General features: G+C 31.4%; 1 protein-coding gene across 2 annotated transcripts in view; it reads right to left on the bottom strand.

Annotated features, from left to right (window-relative positions):
* LOC130635560 (phosphatidylinositol 3,4,5-trisphosphate 5-phosphatase 2-like) overlaps positions 1-18,702 on the bottom strand; it is a 37,803-nt gene extending 19,101 nt beyond the window's left edge. The window contains exons 1-20 of one of the 2 annotated variants that reach the window (XM_057444920.1): positions 18,501-18,702; positions 18,215-18,275; positions 17,739-17,886; positions 15,152-15,230; positions 14,854-14,994; positions 14,286-14,358; positions 14,114-14,140; positions 13,531-13,611; positions 6,046-6,207; positions 5,829-5,883; positions 5,537-5,605; positions 4,353-4,447; positions 4,149-4,251; positions 3,616-3,728; positions 3,409-3,489; positions 2,803-2,920; positions 1,223-1,319; positions 986-1,118; positions 742-841; positions 55-143 (exon numbers count right to left, since the gene is read on the bottom strand). In XM_057444920.1, coding sequence (XP_057300903.1) covers positions 55-143; positions 742-841; positions 986-1,118; positions 1,223-1,319; positions 2,803-2,920; positions 3,409-3,489; positions 3,616-3,728; positions 4,149-4,251; positions 4,353-4,447; positions 5,537-5,605; positions 5,829-5,883; positions 6,046-6,207; positions 13,531-13,611; positions 14,114-14,140; positions 14,286-14,358; positions 14,854-14,994; positions 15,152-15,230; positions 17,739-17,886; positions 18,215-18,275; positions 18,501-18,634 — 1,959 coding nt within the window. In that variant the 5' untranslated portion in view covers positions 18,635-18,702. The remainder of the gene's footprint in view (positions 1-54; positions 144-741; positions 842-985; positions 1,119-1,222; positions 1,320-2,802; positions 2,921-3,408; positions 3,490-3,615; positions 3,729-4,148; positions 4,252-4,352; positions 4,448-5,536; positions 5,606-5,828; positions 5,884-6,045; positions 6,208-13,530; positions 13,612-14,113; positions 14,141-14,285; positions 14,359-14,853; positions 14,995-15,151; positions 15,231-17,738; positions 17,887-18,214; positions 18,276-18,500) is intronic. The other variant, XM_057444919.1, reaches the window with a different exon arrangement.
* Positions 18,703-23,172: the final 4,470 nt, after the last annotated feature.

Here is a 23,172-nt window from a genome sequence, read left to right as displayed (position 1 = left end):
GTCAATCAAAAAAACAACTTTACAAATAAGAGTAAGAGGCATTTCGGAACTCACCCCAGTTCTTTTTTCTTTTGTCCAGCAATATGTTGACCTGGTTCCTCGTGTGTATCGATAAGTAGGTGGAAATGATATGTCTTCCTCTTCTACAAAAATACGTACTCTTCAATATCAAATAGATGCCCCTCTCTAATTTTGTCCAAAATTTTTACCTATAACATTCTTATTCTTGCTGCTTTCCTCCTTTACAACACACACAAATAATTTAAAAGAAAGCTAAATCACACCCCGGAAATATCAAGTTAAATTTTTTATATCTTTAAGGAGCATAAGCCTTTTGTTTATTTCATGAATAGGTGTCACCACTTGTTTTTGCACTTATTCCTTAAACTACATTCTTGATTTTTTCACCATTTTGATTTATCTATATTATAATATACCGTATACGCCTGTCTGTCTGTCTGTCAGTCTGTCTGTCACGCAAAATTGTAGCTTAGCTGCGCAATAGCGAGAGGCACACAATGCGGTATAAAAAGGACAGGCGAACCTGTGGATTTTCACTGCATTCCAGCCCCTTCCATTCTAGACTCAAAAGTAGCTGCTTGCACAATCAACTGTCAATGATTCTAATGCAGTGTTAAATTTGATTAATGTGATATTTGCAGCTTACTTGAAGCAAAAGTGGACATTGAATCAGTTTTGACTGTAATATGAAACGCTTGTCTACATATCTTTTGTACCTACCAAAAGAAATAAAGGCATTTCCTTTTCGTATTTCAGCAATTAACTGATCAGCTGCAAGCAATTTCTGCCATTCTCGTTCCATAATCCACTTTATAATATCCTTTTAAAAAATAAAAAGCATGTTCATTGCCCTAAAGTTAATTATAATCAATTCCTGAGCTTCTAACTACAATTTCAGGGTAAGTTATGCATATTTCAGCTCATGCTAAATCTATTTAAATAGTAAAATAAATTAAAAACTAACTGTAACATCCAGATCAAGTCTGTAATTTAAATCGCCAAACCAAAACAAGTGGTGGAAGGACAACATTAGGTCAAAACTGTCTCTCTGTCCCAGATTTAAACCTCGTAATATGCTATGAAAATTCTGATTTCTCCTAAAAAATGAAAATCAATTCAATACAAAAAAATACCTCATGAATTAATTACGCTAAATGAACAGTTTTTTTACCGAAGAATACTCTAGTGCACAAGGTCATACCTTTGTAGTTTTTCATTTCCTGAAGTCAAGTGACAGTTTACAAAACAGAACGAAGTAGTCCCAACATTAAATGATACACCAACTGCTCCTTTGTTACCTAAGCAATTTTAAGATATTATAAGGCAAGTGAATTAAAATTTGCGATGCAGACATTTGTCAAAAACAAACTGTGTTTAGATCAATTCTTTACATAAAAAAACACAAATAACACAAGCCAAATAAAATCTTTCGTGTTGAGATTTTATTAACTATTTATGGAATCTAGCAAAGAAAATAAAATTGCTAAATAAAATTCCTTTGCATGTAAAAACACTGAAGTTATTCCTTTTAAAAAAACCAGGAAAAAAACAACTACAACATTAGGTTGAAACTAGGTGGCTGCCTAGGTCACCTTTTATTTACATCAACCCTAAAATACTTAAGAGTAATCCTGGACGAAAACGTAACATGATATTACTTCCTTAACCTTAAAGCACTTTTAGTAAAACAAATTGTATCCATTTAAAACTTCTCTACCACATATCACAGACTCTTGGCTCTGTCTATTTTGCTCTTTTTCATTCTCACCTTCCATATGCCACACAGGTTTGAGATAAAATCTACTGACATCAAAAAATAAAATCATCTGACTATGCTCACTCCTAACCACTTTTAATTTGTTGCAGATCGTTACCTTAAGTGATACTATATTCACATAAATATATCTGTGTTATATATGGCTTTTAAACAGTTATCACCACTTCAAGTTTAAAAGTCCATTAATTGAACTTATTTGCCTGACAATTAAAAACACCAGAGCAGACTTCTTTGTAAACCATCTATTAGGACTTCACTGTACGGTACAAATTTTATCCACTACTAATCCATACCGAATTGGAATACGCTCCAAACACTTTTCTTCTCTCAGTCTTCTAAACTTAAATATTTTATTTATAAGTTCTGGTAAAATGATCACAACACTTGAACTAATGTTCCACATTGCATACTGCACTGATAGTATTACATAAAATACATTGCATACTGCACAAATTTAGAAGTTATAAAAATACTGACAGTATTACATAAAATAAAAATTGTAATAAACTTCTGTATTATATCTTTGCAACAATTGTTAAAATTTTCACAGTTTGTTGCTTCTATTTGGTAAATCTTTAATATAAACTCATTGTCATCTTATAACATTGAACAATTCATGAGAAGCAGATAAACACTACATTTACTAATAATAAACAAGCATTCTAAGCATAGTAACTACAAAAGATGATTTTGGTAAATTATTTTTAATTAATGAATATCACAATTTTTCTCTTTAAAATGAGTTCACCTTAGGGGTGTTATTGTCCAACAAACAAAACCTTTTTATAGATAGAATGTGATTCAGATAAGTCTGAACATAAACATACAACGAGAGATTTATTTTTATTTTTTTATAATACAAATAACTTACTTATCAAGGGAGTCTTTTTTTACCTTCTTTACATAATTATTTCAATTATTACTTTTTTTTTAATTTTGCTCTTACAAAATCCATAGCATCTTTATTACAAGTACTATAAAGAGATTGTGACAATGACACTTACCTAAAACGGTAGCTATACCAGTTTTTACACTTGATTGTTTTACTGAGTTAACCAAGTTCAGTAGCTCGGATTTGACAAAAATGATGATACGGATGTCCCACATAGAGTAGCAGGTTAACTAAATTATAATAATAATCAAAAGTAAAATATGCCAACCACACTATGGACTTTAACTATCTACTAAAGCATAAGACTAGAGGTGTTAAAAAATTTTTATCATGTGAACCAACCAATCATGTGTTATAGCAAATTATGACTAGAATTTACAAATCAATATAGACATTAACCCAATAAACTTTAAAAACCTAGTGTACCGAAAAAATACTGATGACTAAATGACTAGATGACTTGTCTTTCTCTTTTTATGAAGAAATGCTATAGACAAAATATTTTGTCATGTAATTTTTGTTAAAAAAACCTAATTTTAACTGGTCCTAGTGAGAACTTTGCATTATTTGTTCCTTCAAATTAAAATTGTGTATAAATGGTAAAAATAATACACATTATACATATACATACATGCATATATGTGCCATTAATTAATAAAACTAATTAATAAATACCCTATCATTAGCTGAAAGAGAAATGAGTACAAAAAACTTTTACCAGTTTAAATTCTTTGCGAAACACACTTTTTAAGCACGTTTGTATTTTCTTAACCCATTCTTTTTCATGATAAGCACTTTCCTGAAAAAAAACAGTCTTTCATTCAAAATGGTACCACAAGTACCAAGACACACGCAATACTGTAGAAAAAGGACAGGCGAACCCGTGGATTTTTCCACGGGCCACTGACTAGTATAAAATAAATACCTGTGTGCCTATTGCATAAATATCTGATGCAATATGACAAAACTCTTGTGGTCTAGTCTTTCCAAGACCAAGACATTTAAACCATTCAGAGATATCTCCCTCAACAGCATCCCCTACAAAAAATACCCCAAAATTAACTAATAGAGGATTACAAACATAAAAAAATAGACCAAACGCTTCAAGATGCAATACTTTAATTTTCTGCAATGGTATCATGATACGTGTAGTACAAGGTAAAATTTCATTGTGACACTATTTACCCTGACTGTAATGTAGCAAAAATAAAACAGTGTTGCACAAAATTCTGATGCTACATATGTCTTACAATAAACTTTTATAAAACCACAAAAAATAAAGATTTTTCAATCATATTTCTTTTTGTGTTACTACAACTTATCATTATAACGAAGTAATGATGACCACTCTTGAAATTTACAATATGTGTTGGGCTTTTTTCCAACATGACTGGCTCTTTTTTAAAGAGTGATGATTAATTGTGAATGGCATTAGCAACAAATCAAAAGACAAATTACCCATATTCCAGGAACCAACGAATACAGAAAGTTCTGAGGAGTGAATATCTTTAGAATGAGCTATTTTGATTTGTTGAACGACTTGACAAAACAATTCACGAGACTAAAAGCATCGTAGATAAACAAAAATGAATACATTAAAATAGAGGATCATTTTAAATAAATCTAAAAAAAAAGATTTGTATAAATCATAAAAATTCTTACACGAAAATTCTCAAAATAATAATTTTTAACATTCATATTTTCCAGCAAGATTCCAAGCTTTGATTTTGATGTTTTAGATTTCACAAGTTGAAAAACTAAAAGTAAAAATTATGGATCATAAATTTGCTGGATGACTTCATAAGTATTTATGCCAAATATTAAAGTTCTTTCTGTTACTGAGATAATTTTTTGAGGAAAATAAAAAAGGGAGGAGCTAAATAAATATTAGAATTTTAAACATAATATCTTAGAATTTTAAACATAATATCTATTTCCCAATTCAATAAATAATATTAACTTCATCTGTTTGATCATCTTAATCTAACAGAAGAAGAACGTCTTCCATGCACCACTTGTCATCTGGGACATCAAACGGGTCAATGCTATAGTCTGCATTGTCAGGTTCACTCTGCAGATGATTCAGTAGACCAGTGCAAGCATAATACTTCATGCATATGATTTGGCATCTGTCACCTGGCTGGAGGATTCTCAAGATATTTTGACTCTGTAGCATAAGAATGTTTGAAAACCTTAGATTGGTGAAAGTTTATTCTGCTGACATGATACGAAAGAAAAAGCTCTTATTCACGATGATTATCCCGTTTTAATATATGAACATGATCAAGATAATTTGGTGCTAGTTAGGCATATACCAGTTAACTTTTATTTCTAACTTGCAAGTTCTTATCTTAAGAGGACTTGACACTATTGTATTTTTATCACTGTATTTTCTCCAACTGGCCACAGAAAATTGGAAGTAGACTTGCAGTGGCTGGAACATACACAGTCTGTTTTGCACACTGATGCAGCATATGGATATTGTTGTATATGAATGAATCATGAAGAGTTTCTTTGTTTACTTTTATTTTTTAGACCTTCCCCTCCCCCTTTACCAATATATTCTATATAAAAAAGCTGACCAAAAAGGAATACATGACTTTTTTGTCCAAAGCTAACTAAAGTTGTATTCTCAGTATGTTAATTTTTAGCAAGGACAATTGTACTCCTAGTAAGGTCTTGTTTAAAGATCATAATATAGAAATTGTGGCATGAAAAACTAATCTAAATTTATGTGGTGTTAAAGATCTATCCTGTTTCATTTTCAATGTTCATAATACCTCTGCTATTAGCAGGGCAACAGGCAGGGCAACAGGTTATGATAAATAAATAATAAAAAATTATACCTTGTTCAGATGTAAATGCAGTACCAGATTCCAGTTTGTCTTGATTATTTTTAAGAAATATAATTTTTCCTACATAAAAGATCGCTTTGAACATAAATAAACACAAATAAATTCTCTGAAGCACATTATAGTGCTGTTTAAGCATTGGTAAGAGTTCCTACTAGGGAGGCTTCTGCCAATGTGTAATTAAAAAGTTTACCCGGGGATGAAAACGTTTTAAGATTATTCTGAGACATCCTTAGGCTAGGGTCACTTATAATAAATGTGTAAGTATATAACTAAAGTAAATTACCATTGGTTATGTCCAATGCGATATAACTTTTACTCTTTAATGGTCCTGATGTAACCTAGGTTATAAAGACCAAAATTATTATAAACTTTTGATGCAAAAAAACATTGGAATTTAATTTTCACTGAGTCATTACTAGGTGTAAAGATGGGTATAAAATTTTTATCACCTTATAATTTCAACAATTCTGCCCAATATAACAAATAAAAAATTATGTTACCTCAAATAATTTATGCTTTACATCTTTGGGTTTTTCAGCAATAACTGTAGGACTTCCTTTTGTATCATAGCTCAATACAGAATACTCCATTTCTGTGTTGGAAGGTTTCTGTTCATTTTGACTGGTACTTAGTCCACTGTACTCTTTTAATACCTTACATGCCTAATTCAAGAGAAGACAACTAAGAAAAGCAATACACATGGAGTATTTTTTTGCCTAAGTATATATAACTTGTTAAAACATTTAAATAATTATAATAGAATAACTATAACAGATATTTAGTTTTAAACTTTAGTCAATCTAGAGCCATTAAAAATAACTATAACTACCAAATAGAAAATCTTAAAGAAAATTGGATTCTTTAAATAGTGCTTGTAATTTGTTGATTTTTTGATTCAATATACAGGCCACAAAATTTAGAGGTAACAATCGTTCTGTTACATAACCTAGTACTGACCTTAAAATGGTGTGAATGTTTTTTCGTTAGCCAAGAGTATATTATTTCATGAATTTATTTTTATGATCAACTTGTCATGTCATATTTGCTTTAATAGCAATCAAGATCAATAGTGTGACATGGGCCATACCAACCTCTCCAATTCATAAATTTAGGTCTCTTAAAAATTTTAACTTGTCCCCAGCTCTTTAAGCTTTATTGGAGAAAAAAAATAGAGAAACAGTAGATGAGTTTGCCAAACTTTCACAAGTGTGTATAATGGGAGATATCAGCAGTAGGTCAGAAGATCAACAGGAACTTGGTGGCTAGGAAGTGAGACAACATTTGCGTAATAAAAGTCAGAAAGTTGTTAGAACACGTATTTATTTGCAGTCATAAAGAGTTGTTTTTATTATTTTCAATAATTATTACCCTATTAGTAGATCATTAATCAATCATTGCCCTAACAACAAAATGGGGGCAACAAAAAATTGTGCACTTTTACCCTAAGGTAAAATTTGGGTAAATGAAGCTCCATTTCTGTCAAATGACAAAATTTTGTGGCCTGAATATATATAGAAAGCTATATAATGTTTATGAAAAACATGAATTATTAATGAATGACACCATTGATGAGACATGAATACAAGTTTTAATATCATTTATACATCCATATAAAAGCTTTTTAGTTAAAATAATTTTCTGAGGAAACAAAACTAAATGTATATATGTTTTATGCTATAATGCAGTAGTTCTAAAACTTCAATTTTTTCATGTCTATTTTTGCTGCTATATGCATAGCTGATTCAGTCACACTTTATACCTGGACACACCTTCTTTTGACATGCACAGAAAACAGGAGTTGGTAAACAAGCATTTTTGTGCTGCAACATTGTAGACTTGTGGTGTAAAATGTCATAGTTGGAAAGTATTTTTTTTTTGAAATTGAAAAGTACTTTTTTTGGAATTATTTTAAAGTCATTATTGCAAATATAATTAATTTTTATACTATTTAAAATGGTAAGATATGACCATGCTGGCTTTGTGCTCATTGGTTGATGGTAATTCAGGGTTTGCTCCGAGAAATTATTAACTCTATTTTGAATAGGAGAAATCTGAAAAAAGCTCAAAAAAAGCTTAAAAGCTCAGAAATTTCTTTTTAACCCATTTAGTGTTTCTGATATAATAATATTATGTCAGTCCCGGACTTGCATATTTTGTTTCTGACGTAATATTACGCAAACCTAGTTACTTCACAAAATTTGAGACCTTTTGACTGCCGTAAAATTATTCTACATAAACTAGTCTTTCAAATACGCATGCGCAGAAATTGTTTTGCCGACGTAAACATCTTGATCTTGAAATAACTATAACCTAGTTATTTCAAGATCGGGAAAGATCCAAGAAGTTGTCAAGCAAGAAAAGGTTAACATCCAAAGAAGCTGCATGCTCTAGGGAGAAATTAGAGCAGTATCTTTTCGATTCTGACTTTGGATTATCTTCACTAAGTGAGGATTTATCTTCTGATAAAAGTAATGAGAATGAAATTTTTCTTAGAAACTGACAAGGAAGTAGCACTTAAGGGGGAAGTAGATGGTTAGATTCCAACGTCTGATACAGACTCTGCTCTCAATGAAAGCCTCCCAGATGCTGAATTACATGCCGACTGCTTATAAGAAAAAGGCAGGGGGCAAAAAAGAGGGACTGCTAATAAATATGCTAATGCTAAGTGACAAATTTAACCCTTGGCAGGCGGCATGCAGCTACTACAATTTATTGGTACACCAGGTGTTTCGCATGTTGTTCGGTGTATTGAACTGAATAATATTTTTGAACTAATGCTTATCAACTACATTACCAATTAAACAAATTTATATTTCAAGCAAATGATTGTAGGAAAAATTTTCAAACAACATTCCCGCATCGCGAAGCATCTGAGAGGTGGTAGCGGGAATTTATGTAATCCTAACAAGATTTGACTTAATATTGTGTCAATTTTATATTGTGGTATGATCTAAAAGCCAACTTCGCACTTATCTATATTATAATACCCGTTTACGTCTGTCTGTCACACAAAATCGTACTGCAAGTAGCAAGAGGTACGCAATGCAATATTTTTCCACAGCCACCGACTTACTATTCAAAAGATAAACTATTTGAAACTCCTGGTTACAAGAGAATTTTACCTCAAAACAAGTTGGTCTTGATTGAAAAGTATATACATTTTGTAGACATCGAAATGCTTGGCGAGGAATATAACCAGTCTGCAAAAACTGAGCCTATTCATATATATCTTGTCAACAGATGGCAAGCTCTTCTAACACTTGAACGTGACACTTCTGTTGATGAAGCTTTGCTTCTTTGGAAGGGCAGGTTGAGTTGGAAACAATTCATAAGAACAAAGCAAGCAGGGTTTGGAATCAAAAGTTTTGGGCTGGTGGAAGCCTGTTCCTGTTAGCTTTGGAACTCAATTCTATACACCGGAGAGGATACCTTGCTTGAAAATAATCATTTTAGTTACCAAGCAACAAATATTGTAATCACTCTAACAAAAGATATTCTAGATGAGGGGAGATGTTTGTATGTAGATAATTGGTACTCTTCGTTGGAGGTTTTAGATACCCTTTGACAGCGGGGAAATGATGTAATTGGCACCGTACAAAAGATTAAAAAGGTTTACCAAAGCATATAATGAATACGAAACTCAAAGCCGGAAAAAGGAGTGTTTCATATTCACCTACTTATGGTGCATGTGTCTTCAGTGGAAAGATAAACGAGAATGCTTACTTCGTGTATACCCGATGATGAAGTTATTGTGATATGACGAGGTAAAGATAAGCTACAACAATGCAATGGGCGGAGTCAATCGATCAGATCAGATGATGAGCTCCTATCCAGTAGATAGAAAAAGATTGAAGAAATTGTCTAAGAAGACGTGGTTACATCTGCTGAACACATCAATAGTCACATGTTGCATAACAAACTTGATGCTGATCTTTCACTTTCGCACCAAGCTAAATGATTGAAAAATATGGATATGACACTGAAGTGTTTACCCGCTGTGGCAGACCAAGTTTATCTGACAACCCGTTTCGATTAGTTGAATGGTATTTTGCGTTGTATCTCCCCGCCAGAGAAAAAGACCAATGCCACTTGGAGATGTATAGTGTGTACGAAGCGTGGTGTATGGAAAGAAAGCCGCCATGAATGCTTGCGTTGTGATGTTGGTCTCTGTGCAGCACCATGTTTCGAAAGATACCATCAATTAAAAAAATACTGACTTTCTTAGCACTGACACTGTTTTTCTTTTATTTGGGACATTATTTTATGTTTACGTACAATGATATGTTATAATACGTACAATTGTATAATAAAGGTTGTGCCTTAAAATTTATAATACTTATCTTTTACAGTTGCAGATACTATCTACTCTTTTACATAAATTTTGACATAATACATCCGAATTTGCAAAGAATTCTCTAAAATTTAGCCAAAACAGTGAAAAATGTGGCTTTGGAGGATGACTTTTAATTGAGGGGGCTACTATTTTGTACTCAAAATATGTAAAATTGATTAAGGTGTATTCATGATACCTTGCAATAGTATATTTGTTATCATATTATCACTATTTCCTGAGTTTCAGAGATTTAAGGTGGCAGTAACCCTTTTAAAAGTAGGAATTTTTTTTTACATAATTAGTTACGAAAGATTATTTTTAGACTATATATCTATATTTTTTCTGTTATAACACACTTGTCACGATTTTATGGCTAAAACACTCTATCTTTCACGAAAAATATTCAGCCTCCATAATTCCTCTTTAAAATAAAAGTCATGAATAATAAATTAGTTCAGCCGAATATAGTTTAAGTCTACGCGCTTGCAAAATTGTACAGAAAGAAATGGCGTCATTATTAAAGAGAAACGTTAACAACAACAAAGATGGCCCATTATACAGAAATTTATGATCTTCATTATGCTACGCTGCATGAGCTTTATTTTCGATAGCATTTTCGTTTTATTTCAGACATGCTTGGTGAACCATGCAGCCGTGATAAGATGTGCAGAAATCTTTTCATTCAGAATATTTTTCTTTTAACAGCGTTCAATGCAGCAGGGGATGCTAACAAAGAATCTTTTGAAACAAACAAAAGGCTATTGTTAAAAAAATAAGAATGAACTAAAAAAAATCCGCACACCATTTTTACAGGGTTAACCAAAGGTTCATTTAAAAACAGAAGCTGATGAAAAATAACGAGATTTAAAAAGTTGGAGCTCATAGAAGCCGATTTTTTGTGGTTTATGATACATTTTTAAATAGAAATTTCTGCTGACTCTGCAATTATAGTGTTAAGTTAAAATCATTTTATTATGTATTAAAGATACTGTCCGATTAAAAATCAACTAAAATTTTGACAAAAAATTCTTATTTGGAACTAATTTTTATAAAATAATTAAATAATTATTTGTTTTCTTTCCTAACACCAACTGAACAATATCTCATTCTTGTTTACAAAAAAAGCATGCGGTCTTTCGCTTCGAGTGTTTATATGGATGGCGGATGATAGGCATTAAAGCGAGGCTGAAATAATATGTCGCGTGTGACGTATTTACCTGGAGCGCGCCGAACTGACCAAAATAGATAAAACGTGGGCCAGGGCTGATATTTTATTATATGTTTAAAAATTTTGGTAATTTTACCCCCTGAATTGGGAAAGACCGCTTTTTATGAATTATTCATATGGAATTAAAAAATCGAAGGCGAGAGATGTGTCTAGACCTTAAGGTAAACACACACTGTGCTAATTCTGTACGAACCTAAGTAAGAAGCTTTCGCTAATAAAACTTGAAGTTCAATATGACTTTAGCCTTAGGGTTGCATAGTTGTTTCAGCTACTCTAAAGACAACCAATCAATAATTAAAAATTAGTTTCCTCTTCACTAGATGTCCCGCCACAGAGAGATTAGACTCAGATCGCACATTCAGTAAGGTTGAGAGGCAGAATAATGTCGTGGTGCGCTGTTGTGAATTGCACTAACAACAGTCGAAAAAAACAGGATAAAATTTTTTTTTCGCTTCTCAAGGATCCAAAAAAAAATCTTCCGTATAAGGAAAAACCAAAAGTCAGAGAATCCATTTTGTAGCGTGCGATGGCAGCCCTCGAAATAATTTTTGGACAGTCGTCAGACAAAACGTCCGATAGATTTCCGTATTGGTCGGACACTTTTAGATCTCAGAAATTATTGAATAGTCCTGGTCCTTTTAATCCACGAGCAAGCCTATTCATAGCCAACCTGACCATCCTAGCTAATTCACCGACTCCTGACTTAGTTAAAAAAACTACGTAGACATAAATCTCTTTTGCCTGGCCCCTTCGTCGTTGGTAACCAGGTCTTACACAAGAAATCCACCCATGCGGTTCTTAACTAATGCGGAGGTGAACGCCGACGGAGCACGGATGAAGCAGGTCTGCAAAACTGCACTTACAGGCGGAATAGACATTTTATCATGGATTTAATTGTAGATAATTTCTTCATTTGACAAAATAATTGGAAACCATAGCAGGTCCGAATTTAATGGATTTTTTCTTTATGCCTGTAAAACCGAAACCCACGGGCGGTATAAATTTTTTTCTGTAAAAATTTTGTTAAAGTGTAGCTGAACTTTTTGAATGAATTTTGAAGTTTTATTTAAGCCATGTGGATAAAGGTTTTTTTTAATTTGAAAACAAAGCATATTTTTGCCTATTTGCTTGTGAAAAATAAACAATAAATATAAAAATGACAGTATAGTCATGCATACTATTTCGGACATGTAGAAAAGGAAGTTAAGATTGAGAGAGTCGCTATACCAGTAGACGCTCGATCATCGTGTTTGGGGTTCACGATTGAAAACGTCCCCCACTTTTCTACCGCAAAATGAATGCGCAACAAAAATAACCTCGGAGCTCGTATCGCAGGCGTAACATTCTTTGCACGTGCGTTTTACATCGCACGCATTACTTGATTTACACGTGCGAATCATCGCACACCTACTCAAATATTCCTGAAAAAGACTGAGAGCCTGTCTCGTGACAGCAAAAACATTCTACACTTCAGAGGGCATCCTCTCACATTTAGGAGTAGGAGCAACAAGGTTTCCAATGTTATGTTCGTCTACGTCTTGAAAAGTCGGAACTAGCTCATCATTCGCTGTTCTTTCCGGCTCGAATTGAAATCCTAGAACCTGCGAATTATTTTTCATTCATTGCTATCTTCATGAAGAACTTTTTTAAACAAAGGAAAAAAATTATAAATAAACATGTAGTCGTTCGATGCGCAAGTCGGGGGGGTTCGCCTAATAAAAAGCCAGGTAACTACGTCACAAGCAAAAATGTGCTGAATAATGAATTGACCCAGTCCTTTTGCCGCGTTCGAAAGTTCGTGAAGATGGTAGGCTAGTGCAGCAAGATCAAAACAAACAAACGATGGTGCTAAGTATTGGATAAATCTTTGTTGTTTAAGAGTGCAATCTTCGTTATTTTTGATACTTAATAAAACAAAAGAAAAGATATTGTTTTTTAATCGGACAGTACCTTTAAGGCCTATATTTTTAGGAAATAGTAAAAAAAATGGTATAAATAAAACACTAAGTAAATAATTCAGTTATTTAGACAGCTAAAAAGGGTTACTGCCACCTTAAGTCGCCATTGTCAAAAATATGCTTTTTCGCCAAAATAACCCGAAAAAGTATGGAATGTTTTTTAAAAGGTAATGCTTAAGGGGTTAAGAATATTTTTGTTTTCAGAATATTTGATAAAAAAGACCTCACAGAATAACTATTTAAGAAAATAATTTTTTAAGGAAAACAAGGCTAATAGTCACAATGGCAATTCAGTGCCTTGCATGAAGATTTTTTTTTTGTATACAATCCATTTTATTACCAATAAATGTTCTTATACTATGATATTCTACACTTGTCTAGAGAACCACTATTCCATTTACAGATTTACATATCTTTATTACTACAACCGATAGTTTTAACACAAAAAATTACCACAAGAACTTACCTTTTGCTCTAACCGTAACATACCAGATTTGCATTCACTCAACATTTTGAAAACTGATTCCAAATCTTTACTATTATTATCCTAAAATAAAATAAATATATTATAAAAACCTAATAGTTAAATTCCAACTATTTTATTAATTAATTTTTTATATATTTTTTTATTTTAAGTAAATGCTTCTTTCATATCAACACAGAAAAAAAAATTTTAATTTTAAAAAAATATGTTAAGTAAAAACCCTCTATGTTTAAACGATACAGGGGAAAAATTTACTTGTAGATTACACACTATAGTCCCTAAACATTGCTTTAACTTACCAGTGGTCACTTAAATTATATGATTTACTGTCAATATTTCATTTAATATATTAAAATTAAATAATAATTTGGTTCTAAGTCAGAAAAAGAGACCTTTTCATTAATGAGTATAAATGATTATCTTAGTGAACATGAAAAGAGTTTAAAAAAATGTCAAAATCAATAAAGACGCAGTCCAAACATAAATTTGCATTTAGTATGGTTTATACTTAAATTTGCAACTTTATTACATGTACTAAGTTATTATATATGTAATTATCACCTACTTGATTAATGTGTTCATATTGCTCCAACTAAAACAAAGTAAAAACGTATGATAACATAAAAAAAACTCTTCCAATATACTTAAAAAAAGTGGGAAGCAAAAATATATAGACCACATTAGAAAAGACTTCAACTACATTCACGAGAGTATAACTTTATTCGTACACAACTCACCGCCTGGACATTGCTTCCAACATCGAACAGCTCATGGATATGTCCCAGTCGTGTCAAGAACTTTTGAAGAGAACTAATTAGCAAAAGACTTCTATATAGCAGTGCCTGCAGGCAATATATCTTTAACTACTTTCTAAGTGATGAAACATTGAAGCATTGTCTTGACACTAACCAATCCCAGGTTAAATAATAATTTGACGATAGGAATTAGAATGACATCACACATATCAAAAATAGGTCTAATGCTATAGCCTTGATTTTGGTAGAATTGTAAAAAATATATATTTTTATAACCAATACAACATCTTATAACATTCTAACATTAATCTCAGCCAAATAAAAGCAATATCCAGCAAATGAAGCTTATTGCATTTTCACTACTTTTGGCAGCCTTGCTTTAGTGCGAATGGAATTAAAGTTAGTTAAAATTATGATTTTCAGGATCAAAACATATATGCCCAAAATCAGGCTTCTTCATCAAAAGAGCCTCTTAAAAAATGCTGTTATTTTTTTATTTTTTTAAAAAAAACCTTCACTAATAAAAAAAAATCATGAAGAATTCACTTACAGTTGTAAATCTCCTGCAGCTTCCACAAGCAATTTTTGCAGCATGGGAGGTTTGTTTGAGCCTGACTGAACACGTTGAAAGTCTTTATTTATTCCTTTTGTAACATACTCCTGCAAACTCTCCTTTAAAACTGTGTCTAATCTTAATAAAAAATACACGATTTAAACAAATAAAAAAACTAAATAAACCAAATAACAATAACTAGAAACAAGCAGGTAAACTGAATTTTTAATTAACACATCAAAAATTGCAAAGCAATCCCATAAAAACAAAAACGTAAAATAGAAAACTTCTTTACTTCAATCCTTTTATAATGTCCAGCTGTTGTTGGAAAAACAAAGTTATAGAATCAGCTTCATCATCACTCTCACTGAAATCTAAATAGATCAACCTCCAAAAGTTATTCATAGTAAAGCAAAAGAAGGTATAAAGAATTTATTGAGGAAAAATGGGAGAAGCTAATTTTTAGAAAACTGCAAAGCTTAAAAACTTATAAAATGCCTTTCTTTGTACATAATTTTTCCAAAGTTGATTGGTTATCAAAAACTTTTATTTTTAATTTTTAAGTTTTAATAAGTCTAAATTCTCTTTTTACTATACTCGCAGTACAAAATGTCCATTTTTGTCTGTAAAAGGAAATGTACACATCTTTTTTTCTTTATTTTGCTTTTTATAGCACACCTTCATTTATGAGTCTAAAAATCATTATTATGACCAAAAATATTTACATTATGTGATATGAACAACTTCCTTTTAAAATAAAATATTTGTCTTAAAATCTGTAAAAAAAGTCTGCAAATTTGTAATTTAAGACTGATCAGGAACCTTTTCATTTTATTTTAATTTATTTACCTGCGTTAGCGTAAACCTTCTAATGAAATAAATATATGATATTGTTAGGGACAGTTTGCACTTTTCTGATCTATTTTTATAATACAGTTTAAAGCTTAAGGGCTTGTTACACGTATTAAAATTTGCAATAGCAAATAACATACAAGTGCTTGTGCAAGTACTTGTACAATACAATATGATGTGTAACAGCTGCTATAGACATTTGACATTTGCTATAGCAAAGAAACAATAGGATACAATCAAGTTAGAAATGTCAATCGATCAATGATTTTTGGCTTTTGATTTCATTGTTGTTTTTATTATAATTGAGCCAATAGGATATCGAATTGATGAAAATAAAAAAGTGTAGCGTGAATAGTTTTGTGGCGTGTATGAAAAATATTTCGTTGAAGATGGACGCAATAAATAAAAAAAGAAAGTTGGACACCCATTATGGTGGGACAACTAATAGCAGAGTGGCACAAGTGCCTTCTCAGTTTAAACCACGGAGAGTATCATAATGCGAGAAGAAGGAATATAGCGTTGGAGTTGATTTCAAACGAATTGGTAATGCCAGTCAAAGTCATACAAAAGAAAATGGTCTGTTTGAGATTGGATTACGGTCAAATAAAACATAAAGTCCGAGCTTCAAAGAAAAGTGGAACAGGTTCGGATGAGGTTTGTACTCTCCAATGGCCTTTTTATGGGGATATGGATAGCTTCTTATCTCAAAGATCCGAATGGTGATGATGAAACTCCTACACCGGCGCTCAACCATAAATAAAAAAGTCATCTAGTGTCAAAAAGATCAAGTTGTATCTGTTGTAAATAAAGTTATAGTAAAAGCGTTAGAGTGATTAGCAGTAGCAAACCTATACCTGAGTCCTAATGAAAGCGAAACGCAAGAACAATTGTTTGGTAGAAAAATTTCGAAGAAATAGCTTGCTATAAAAAATGTACACCAAAGAAAAGTGTAAACTTCAAATAAAATAAGCGCGCAAAAACTCACACTTAACTCACACTCACACTTAACTCACACACACACTAATCGACAAAACTTGTGCAAGTATAAAAACTTGCACAACTGCTTGTACAAGTACTTGCAGAAGTACTTGTATGTTATTTGCTATTGCAAAGTTTGCTACATGTAACGGACCATTTAGCCTAACATAAAGTAAATAATGTTTATACATAGCTGACACTGTAAAACAGTTCACTCACATTTGCAAATTTTTTTCCCTCAAATAATTATTTTTCACCACAATTATGTCCCTCAAATAATTATTTTTCACCACAATTATGACGAGTTTTATTTTAACTTTTTCAAAGCAAGGGCTTAAATAAGGGCTACTAACTCCTAAATAGAAGTTTCATCAAGGTAGTTTAAGGTAGTATTGAAATCTTATTCCTTAACAGCTTGCATAAAATGGGCTATAAGTCCCATATTTTGCAGTGAATATTATTAGGTCCGCTAATAAATTGGGAAATTTGGTATCAATTTCAATTAAGAAATAGCAGTTTAAGAGACATTTAACATACATTTAAGAGATTGTGGATTACACCCTGCAAAGTAACGAAATCTAAATAATTTTACTGAAATTTTGAGGGTCTATTTAGTAAAATTTAATAACTTGTATGGAAAATACACAAATTTTCCCTTCTTACAATAGAAAAACACATGAAGTGCTTATAGTTATTATCATGTTCACGAAAGTTTGAAACAATGGTATACAACATCTTAAATTTATATTTGCATTTAAATCTCAAGGCAAAGTTTAACTTTATTCAAGTAAGAGTTTACAAAACTCTTACTTCATACAAGTAACATACGCATATAGTGTTAAGTTTATTTTTTCTTCTTGTTTTTTTGTATAAAGTTGAACTGTAGATTTTTTATACTTATATTTTTATCATCATTTTGATCAAAGGTTGTCCACTTATGAATGCTATTGTGCAATTCTCATACCAGTGGATAGTAACCAGGGAAAAATACATCATCAACCAACCCAAGTAGCTTTCCTATAGCTTTATCTTAAATTTTAAAAATTACATACCAGAATCTACATCATCATCATTACCAGAAAAACTATCACGTGATATTGGCTCTGTTAACACATACGGCAATCCACGATCGGGATATTGATAGTAGCTAACAAGTTTATCAAGTGTATTAAAATAAAACTGTTCAACACCTTTTGCTGCCTGAAAAAAGAATTGAACTGACCTTTTGAGAAACAGTTTTTTCCTTTACAAAGATTTTTATATCAGAATCAGAGATTGTACCGATTGAATTCTTGTGCTCTTTTTGTTTCCTCAAAAAATTATTTCTTAATTTATTCGGTTTTATTTTTGGTTTTAATGCAAGTTGACTTAAGTTAGTGATGAATAAGATATGCAAGAACAGATAACAAAATCTTTTCATGTGACATTATTTCGGACAAATTGTTTCATGTCGCGTTATATTTAAATTTGTCTTTAAATACTTTGTTATTCTCCAAATCATTTAATTAACGCTTAACATCAAACTTACAGCTAAAAACATTCCTTTATCACTTCTTTTGATTTTATAGTGATGAGCACAACTGTCCCAACTATAAAGAATCGAAGAAATAATTTTAATTCATCTAAAAGACTGTAAATAAGAATTAAATCTCAACTACAGGAGATAATTTCTCTAGGGTGAAAAAGTGACAATTCACAAACATCCAAATTTACTGATGAAAAACTAGAGGTCTTTTTTAATCGTCCTGAAATAAATTATAAAACTAAACAACAACAAAGGTTTTAATACAAAATTGCACAAAGATCAAACATACCAAATTGACAATACTTGATCGGATACTGTGGATTCACTATTACGTATCAAAAATGAACCATCTTTTTTATGCTGTAAAATCTTTTCACATTCCAAACGGCTCATAAAGGGGTGATACCAAGTCATTTTTTCCATCTTAATAAAAGAAATCTCCAATTCTGTTTATTACCACTGCATATTAACCTTTAAATCATCAATAATAAGCAGATAATACATTCCCTCTCATTAAATATCTAGTTCAAGTTATATGTATTAATACAACAAGGGCAAAAAACTATTGCAAAATATTATTAAAACAATAAAAAATCTCCTCTTTAAATTTTTGACTTCACTGTAAGAATATAAATGATTATCAAATTTTATTTTTTTATCAAATAACTCTGGTTATTCATTTCTACATTTGTTTAGGATATAAAAAATGCAGAAAATAATATAAGAGTCTTCAGGATCTCCATGTACACGTTTTACACATTTTCACAAGCATACTGCTGGTGAAAATGACTCCTCTTTAAAATCCTCTCACTTAAAATCGTGTAACCACTCTTTGGGCTTTAAGTTTACACTGTGAAAATTGTATAATTTTAAATGGGTTAAAGTTAAAATAAAAAAATGTGAGCAACTTTTCTTGCCCAAAATACACTATGACATCTAGAATAGCATGTGCAACAAAATCACCACAATGATTTTCGTCTCATTTTTAAAACCAAAAAATTTACACAAAAACATGATGCTTCATTTTACCAGACAGAGTGAAATACAACAGCTCGAAAGAACTTTGTGGAAAAAATAATTATTCATTTTTCTAGTAACTGAAATCTTATAGTATTTGTTACTTTTTTAAGATAAGATATATTTATTTATATAAAGTCAAGTTCTATACATGTGGCAGAAATAAAATAAGAGGTTAATACGGATTTCGAAAGAGAAGTTGTTTAGCCTTTATTTGTGGCTAATAAAATTGACGATTAATAAAAAATAAGTAAAAAATTCTTAACTTAAAAAAAAAATTATATCATATGCACAAAAGCAACATTTGCAGAGAAGATTTGGAATGGCTCTCAATTTTGTTGAGAAAGAAGTTAACCCCCACTCTCTGGCAATGAAATAGGAGAGGCATCCCATAAATCAGCACCAATATAAGAAGCCGTTTGAAAATCATGTTGAGTTGTATTGGCACGATTTCTAAAATTATTACAACACATTCTACTTCTATATGGAATATTCTTTTTAAATCGAAAAACATCTTTATGTAAGAAGATGTATCTTAATTGAAAAGTGAATACTCAGAAAAATTTTTTAAAACATGTCTGTACAGGAGGCCTTTTTGATATTTATTATGTTTGTGTTTAATAATAAAAATCAAATGAAAAAAGGAACAAAATAGCAGTTTTGAAAAACTGATAATTATTGTGCCATACCCTATCTTGCTTAGGAAAGAAAGGTATATATAATCAACTCTTTTCACTGATTTTTGCCTAAACCAGGAACATATCACTTTGGCAAAGGTTACAAACCATGATGATCAAAGCACAAAAATAAAAACAATAATTAAAGCACATATTTTGCCTCTCAATACTGTTGATTAGTATGACTTTTTAGCGCATCATAGGTAATAAAGCCAGGAGAACAATAAGAATTATTTATAATAAAAACAAGACAATCTTTGGGAAAATAATTATTTGAGGAAAAAATGCAGATCTAACATTCTCCAAATATTGCTAATATGGATGACTTAATGTATGTCTGTGGTATTTCAAAATGATCACAAAGTTGACTGGTTTTTGAAATATTATGTCATATTTGTCACTTTTTTGATGTACTAGATTGCATTGTAAACTAAGAGGCCCAATATGTCAGAAAAGAGTTGTTGATGTCAGTTATTTTTGCTGTGTGGATTAGTAGTAAATACACAAAAGAGGAATGTTTTTTGTATTAACACAACTGACGGAGCTTTTTTATTGTTCTTCATTAAATTAATTCTAATTTAATGTTCTAAACTAATTTTTAGTTCTAAATTAATTTTCGACTACATAAATTAATGATTTAATTAATGCCATATAATTTTTTACTGAATTTATTATTTTAAATTGGGATCCCAGCAAAGTATTTGTGGAATTTATCTAGATATCATATTTATATAAAGATGCTCATAAATGCTCATTTAATTTTAGAACTTTAAGAAAGAGCACTCATTATGGAAATGCAGTTATTAAAAATAATACCAAAATCACTTTTTTGCAAATTAAAGAAAAAAATAAACAATTCAGTTTAAAAAATACTCTTTTTCAATTTTGATTTACTTCAGGCATATTATTTTTAACTATCTTTTCATATTCATAAGGCTGAGCAATATATTTATCAACCACAAAAAATAAATGAAATCAATTATATAATCAAGATGTTAAAGAATTCACTTTTCAGATTCTTTTCAGGGAATAAAAAGCAATGTATTTTTTAATAATTAATAGTACTGTATTTTCCGATATATAACCCGCACATCGTATAACCCGCAGTTCAGCTTTTTTAGGGAGTTATAAACTAGATGCTATCAGATAGCCTGCACCTTCGTATAACCCGAATAAAATTCCAATCAATGTGTTTTACTTACCCGCACCTTTGTATAACCCGCATCGTGTTAAGAAAAAATTTCAGTGTATTTTTACTTACCCTAATCATTTTATAAACATGTGCGCATACTCTGTGTCATTTTTTTTCATGCTGGAGACAAGTGGGGGACGTTTAAACTCGTCAACCCCAAACACAAGAACCAAATGTCTGAACCAGCGACTCTCTCAGTCTTAACTTCCAGCATTTTTAAAGATTAACTCATAATATTCTCGAATGCGAATAATACAAAATTTATGCGTCCAACATTCTTCAAGAAGATATCAAAGATGCAATAAGTAAATTGTTCTTAAACTCAGCTCCAAATCCAGATGGTTTTCCAGGACTGCTTCTCCTTAATTGCAAAGAACAATTATCAAACCCGCAAAGAATGTAAAAATGTAGACGTAACTTATCTTGACCTTGCAAAGGCATTCGACAAAAGTTTAAAAACTAGGCATACAAGGATAAATTCTAGATTGGATAACAGCATTCAGGAAAAAACGGTCTCAAATGGTCTATGCAAATGGCAGCATCTCTTCACCAGTGCATGTTCTCTTTATCACTCTCGTATGATATCGATAAAAGCATTCGTCAAAGCACACTCCTCTAAGTTTTGCGGACAACACACACTTGCATCAACACATACTCACCCCTAACGATTCAGAGAATCTTAAAATGTCACTGAACCACATTTATGCCTGGGCAAATCACAACAATATGTTTTTTAATGAAACAAAATTTGAATTATTACAATACGGTAAAAACCATGAACTGAAGCAATCTACCTAGAAGTCACCATCCGGAGAAACCATAACAACCAAGAATTAAGTTAAGGACTCAGGAGTAATTCTGAGCACTGTACCTTCATGATTTATATCAACAATGAAAAAGGAAAATGATTGTCAAGCTGGATCCTTCCAGTGTTTCAATCAAGAAAACCAGTTGTTATGCTTATACTATGGAGATCACTAGTTGTACCTCATCTAGAATATTGCTCACAGTTATGGTCACCTTCTTCGAAGTACTCGAATTAGTACAATCAAGTTTGTTGCGAAAAATCTATGATTCTTCTTCTCTTCTTCCTTCACTACTCCCTTCTGCACTTATCTTTTCGTTATCCTTTAACTCTCTTCCCAGAAAGCTAAGAGATTTAACTCGATTGGACGCATAGTAGGGAAGTTTAAAACCTATCTTGACAATTTTCTTCAGACTGTACCTGATGAGCCCCAGGTCTTATATATGCAACAGAATCAAGACCTGAACAACAATCTCCTGACAGTCCTTAAGAATGCTACATCTATTCCACTACCCTTTGCAGGTATTGGAACAGTACAAGAAGACACCGTTGAGGTGAACGCCGGTTGAGCACAACAGACGTGAGTGACCCTAACTAACGGAGGCTAACTGGAAACTGATAATTTACTTAACCTAAATACTAAACATGGTAAAATAAAATTCCCAATTATTTGTGTTTAAAGTTTGTTTACTATAGCCGTAGCAGTTTGTTTAATAATTATTATGAGTGAGAGCACAGGGGTTAACAATATTGTTATAACACTGTTAAGGTGAATTAAAGAGAAAGTAAACAATCAAGGCTCTAACCATAAAAATAAAAATAAATCATAAATTTTTTGTGAAACTTTATGTGCATTTAGACATGTTCTATTAAATACTTATTTTCAGGCTCAAATAAGATTACAAGAATTTTAAGCATATGTGAAGGGTATTGTATTTATTTCCTGTGAGATAACTGTATATTTTACATTAAATAAATACCTACGGGAAGATCATCAGATAGTATAAATACTAATGCAGGTGATGGCCACCTATATAAGATCAAACGATTATTATAAATTAGCAGGTATGAGACTACAAAAAAAATTTTAGTAGTATTGCTCAGCCTTAGTGAATCTCTCTTTCCTATGCCATAGGTATTTTAATGCACTTTACCTAGTTTGCCAAAAAGGTAACTCTGTTGGGTCTAGAAGCAATGATGTAATTCCCTTTTAGCCTATAGGCTAAAAGGGAATTACAGCATTTCTTACCTAGGCCTAGGTAAGAAATTA

This window comes from Hydractinia symbiolongicarpus, chromosome 3 (genome assembly GCF_029227915.1).
Source record: "Hydractinia symbiolongicarpus strain clone_291-10 chromosome 3, HSymV2.1, whole genome shotgun sequence".
NCBI classification, from domain to species: Eukaryota; Metazoa; Cnidaria; class Hydrozoa; order Anthoathecata; family Hydractiniidae; genus Hydractinia; species Hydractinia symbiolongicarpus.
This window is presented reverse-complemented; position numbering and strand designations above follow the sequence as displayed.